The sequence below is a fragment of the Garra rufa genome, chromosome 14, assembly GCF_049309525.1.
Source record: "Garra rufa chromosome 14, GarRuf1.0, whole genome shotgun sequence".
NCBI classification, from domain to species: domain Eukaryota; kingdom Metazoa; phylum Chordata; class Actinopteri; order Cypriniformes; family Cyprinidae; genus Garra; species Garra rufa.
This window is the reverse complement of record NC_133374.1, coordinates 15,471,829-15,476,895: the sequence shown is the minus strand read 5'-3', so window position 1 is coordinate 15,476,895 and position 5,067 is coordinate 15,471,829. Positions and strand designations below refer to the sequence as shown.

At 34.0% G+C, this 5,067-nt stretch overlaps 1 protein-coding gene across 1 annotated transcript; it reads left to right on the top strand.

Moving 5' to 3' along the window:
- The first annotated feature begins 3,510 nt into the window (after window positions 1-3,510).
- lyrm9 (LYR motif containing 9) lies at window positions 3,511-4,364 on the top strand. The gene is made up of 3 exons (XM_073818484.1): window positions 3,511-3,839; window positions 3,942-4,034; window positions 4,115-4,364. Exons 1-3 carry the CDS (start codon window positions 3,714-3,716, stop codon window positions 4,130-4,132), a joined length of 237 nt encoding a protein of 78 aa, XP_073674585.1. The 5' UTR covers window positions 3,511-3,713; the 3' UTR covers window positions 4,133-4,364.
- Window positions 4,365-5,067: the final 703 nt, after the last annotated feature.

The following is a 5,067-nucleotide window of genomic DNA, read 5'->3' as shown; positions in this document are numbered from 1 at the left end:
ATCGGATTCATATTAAAACGGTCTTTTTGCATTTCAGGTTTCACATACACTAGTCCATATCGCGATTTGAATTAAGTGACTGACCAACATTTGATTTATGAATCCAAAAAACGACGAATTTACGTGGCATTTCGCTATAGTAGATTCGGTTTTTATGAATGGAGGACTACGCGATCCCGTCTGTGTTTTGGCGGAGGAGACTTAAACGCGCGACCATATTCTATAGTCTTTGGTATACATCCGCGTTAAACTATCAAGGTGAAAGTCATCATAGCTTGCGTAGTTTAGACCCAGCTCCCAACCCAAATTTGAGAATAGATTAACGGCGATATTTTTTTTATCGCGCGATAAGAGTTTCACGTTAACGCAGCACGTTAACGCCGATAACGGCCCACCACTAATTAAAACACCTACATAATAATAGTAATATAATACTGAGAAGGTGCAGTGTATAAACATATTTTGTAGTTTGTTAGTCTTTGGCATGATCATGAGTTGCAGTAAGACTGAAAGCAAAAGTTTCAGTGAGGAACCTCCATCATTTTTTTTGAATGATAAACATAATACATTGAAAAATTTACAGGAAATTTCCAAGATGTCATTATTTTGAATATGTTATTACACATACTTGCACAAGTTTGCAGGCCCTGCCCTGAACAAAACTACATCATGGGAAGTTCTATCATGTGTTTCATCAATTATTACATAACGTTTTTTTTTTTTTGTTCCCTATCAGTCGGTCTCGAGGGTTACGATACGTAAGACGTTCTTTTAAGATGGCTATAGAGAAAATGTTTTAAATAACCACCTCAATGAGCATACGTTCATAAGTTCTGCATTTAAAATAAATGAGAGCATGTGCTTCCACAGTTCCTGGTTTTGGTAATGCAATATAAATCACACGTCTGCAAAATGTGTGCTAAAAATCGCTTAATCTGGAAAGCATCTGCTGCGTGGGCTACAAATATCTGATAAACGTCTATAACATGTCAGTTTTACATACATTCTAAATCTAAATCATCTTAAAGACATTTTCTAAATGCTGGTTTATGCTGGTCCTTGACCAGCACATGACCAGCTAAGGACCATCTTAAAGCAGCATCAAAACATACCTAACCAGCATCCCAGCATCAAAACCTATATACCCAGCATATGCTGTTTTTTTTTCACCAGTGTAGCTGACGTCTGACAGGAAACGTCCAATAGATACATTGCAGACGAGCAAACACTCAAAAATACGTCTTCCAGATGTAAACACGCACATCAAATAGACATCTCTGAGGTGTATGTGTGCTAGCACTGTAGGCTAACTTAAATTAGGTCATTTGTTATTATTTAATAGCTAATTTGTTAATAATCACAGCATTATCTATTTTATTGAACAGAATATGTGACCACAAAACCAGTCGTAAGTAGCAGGGGAATATTTATTTATTTATTTATTTATTTATTTATTACTATTTAAAAATAAATTGTATGGGTCAAAATGATCGATTTTTCTTTTATGCCAAAAATCATTAGGATATTAAGTAAAGATCATGTTCCATTGAGATATTTTGTAAATGTTCTACTGTAAATATATCAAAAATAATTATACATTAGTAATATGGCTAACTTCATTTGGACAACTTTAACCCTTGTGCGTCAAAAAAAAAAGTTACACATAGGTACAAAATGGACAAAAATGTCCATGTCCAAAAATACGTCATAAAAATATTATTTAGTGGTGGGCCGTTATCGGCGTTAACGTGCTGCGTTAACGTGAAACTCTTATCGCGCGATAAAAAAAATATCGCCGTTAATCTATTCTCAAATTTGGGTTGGGAGCTGGGTCTAAACTACGCAAGCTATGATGACTTTCACCTTGATAGTTTAACGCGGATGTATACCAAAGACTATAGAATATGGTCGCGCGTTTAAGTCTCCTCCGCCAAAACACAGACGGGATCGCGTAGTCCTCCATTCATAAAAACCGAATCTACTATAGCGAAATGCCACGTAAATTCGTCGTTTTTTGGATTCATAAATCAAATGTTGGTCAGTCACTTAATTCAAATCGCGATATGGACTAGTGTATGTGAAACCTGAAATGCAAAAAGACCGTTTTAATATGAATCCGATATGTTCCGTTTGCCTAGCTGTATGTATGCATTGCGGAGACGAGCTTTTACTACACGCATACTGAAACACACGCGACGCTCCCGGTAATTTTTGGCATTTTCATCTCACATGAACAGATAAACTCAATCTCCCAAACTGCTGTGAGTGTCACTTTTAAAGTTTCATTTGAGAAAACTAGCATCATATCATACTGTATGACACAAAAACTTCACGGCAACCTGTCAAAATAAAAGTACGGTGTAACATGTAATGGGCTGGGTAGGTGTTGACGTTAAAAAAACACAATCTAATAGGTAGAAAAAATAATTTCATTGTTAGTTAGTTAGTAAACACAAGTACATCTAATTGAACATAATTTATTTTCATCAACAAATTATCATAGAACAGCTTTATAAGCTTTATGATCCATTCTCAAAGACTTTAAGTCATTATTTGGGTAGCACACATATTCTGAATGCCTTCAGCTGAATTCAAATTAGCCATTTTAATCTAGATTAATCTAGATTAATTCCAAGATTTAATCTAGATTAATCTAGATTAAAAAAATTAATCTATGCCCACCCCTAATATTATTTATTAATATTTTTTCCGCTTTCACTGATGTCGATTTTAACCAGCATCTGTTCTATCCATAGATACCAAAGATTCATTAATTTTCAGAATTGTAACCCTTTAAATGCTGGTTTGTTTATGCCACAGGTGTTTTTTTTTTTTTTATAAAATAAAAATGAAAAATAGTTAATTTCCATATACTTCTGCTTTATTAGATTCTTGGGTGTGTCAGTGAAGAACAACAACATTAAATTTGAGGCATTTATATTTTTTATGTAGTGTTAGATTAATAAAAAAAAATATGCCAAATTTGAAAAAAAAAAAATGGCACAATCTAGTAAAAAATGTACAATTTGAAGCCTTGCCGATGGAATGAATGCCTATTAGCAAATATTACATCATTTTATAGTCAAGTCCTGGGTTTAAAAAAATGCCGTTTTAATGGGTTTCAGAGTGGACATTTTAGAAATGAAATATTAAAATTTCAATAAAATAAATAAACACCTGAGCCAAAATGTATGCAGTTGGCATTAACACAGGCACACTTATAACAAAAAAAACAAAACTGAAATGGACAAAAATGTCTATAAGGTCGCACAAGGGCGATTTTCTCAATATTTAGATTTTTTTTTTTTTTGCACCCGCAGATTACAGATTTTCAAATAGTTGTATCTCGGCCAGATATTGTCCTATCTTAACAAACTATACATCAATGGAAATTTTATTTATGCAGCTTTCAAAAATAATTACTGGTTATGCGGTCCTCCAGGGTCACATAATCATGCACAGTCACACTGCAGAGCGAGGACTTTTATTTTGAAATTGTTGGTGCTCAAATCGGGAAGTCATTCTGTTGTTATCCTTCACCTTTACAACTCAAAGTATGTGCGTGTGACAGAGTGTTATATGTGTTATTATGATTTACAACTCGCAATTTCCCAGATGTGCTCAATATTACGGTAATGGTAAGGCTCTCCAATTAAAGTTAAAAGGTCAGGCTTTAAGTGAAAGTGAGGACGTAACGTTACCATAAACAACTCATGTCTCCTTTGGCCGGTGCTGAGCTGGTCCGCACGCCGATTCATCTGTACCGCTATCTGTTGCGCTGCTGTAAACTCCTGCCAACAGCAGCCATGCAAAAACACTACCAGCACGCCATCAGACAGGTACTTTTATACACGTGAATTATTGTGAAGAATAACTAACGAAATAGTCAGAGTAAAATCACCTGTCCCACTGTCAGGTGTGAATGTGTTTTTATTTTTCAGAGCTATAACAGTCATGCGGATGAGGATGATCCAGAAAGGATTCAGATGATGATTCAAAGAGCTATTTCTGATGCTGACTGGATATTACATAAAGTAACCTTCTATGGCACATAAGAAAATACTAATAGTCATTGTTTACATTACTTATGATTTGTTTTTCTCTTCCTTCCTAGTATACTAAAAAGAAATGACCATGTGGAGAAATGTTCATCATGAAGCTGACTCACAACTGCAAAGGTCAAGCACAGACTGCTAAAAACCTCAAAATCAAACTGAAATCAGACTCACAGGTTATAGATGAATGCCATATAATCCATGTAAAGTTTATTCTTACAAGGATACGATTATGTTCCGACAAGTAATTTGCATGTTACGTTTAATTTGTACATTTGAATGAAATGTTAATAAAAACATTTATTATTACATTTGTGTATTTTGGTGTTTTCCAACAGAATTTAATAATAATTGGCAAACCCATTTATTACAGTATCGCCACCAAACTACCTGAACTATTTACTAACTGATCAATTTATTAATGTGAAATAGTATGTAGGCAATGCAGTGAGCTCATTTTTTTTCTTGTGACAAAGCAGGTGTGTTTTTTATGAGCATGGTAATCAGTTTGGCAACACCTGGAGATGTAATCATTGTTTTGTCATACTATCTAAGATTGTGGCATAAATGTGCAATAATATAAGATTATGTAAGTCATATTCCAGGAATACATTTAATCATGAGACATTTCCTTCACAAATAATCACTTCTCTGAAGATCATTGACTTTATTGTCTTTAGAAACTACTGGAAGCTTACCTATAAATATTTTGACAGGTCACATGGTTTGGTTTTTGGCAGGTCAGATGTGCCATGCTCTTATAGATACCAATTTTATGTTGTTACTGTATTTTGAAGTCGTTCTGTCATCATATGATTAACAAACAGTGAAGTAGTAAATGCAAAAGAGAAAAAAAGTTATGTTTTGTTTAAACATGTTAAGTTTCCTGATGTGAATGCATTCTAAAACTAAAACGATTAATCATTACATTATTGTGTCTAATACTTTTAAGAGGATTTAGTTAAAAGGTTGTGAAACAAAAGCATCACACTCTTAGCTGTGAAATCCTGTA

Bases quoted from the DNA above. Each gene is read 5' to 3' on its own strand.
- lyrm9 (XM_073818484.1), top strand. From the start codon at position 3,714: ATGTCTCCTTTGGCCGGTGCTGAGCTGGTCCGCACGCCGATTCATCTG. The intron at 3,840-3,941 runs GTACTTTTATAC...TTTATTTTTCAG, and splicing joins ACCAGCACGCCATCAGACAG to AGCTATAACAGTCATGCGGA.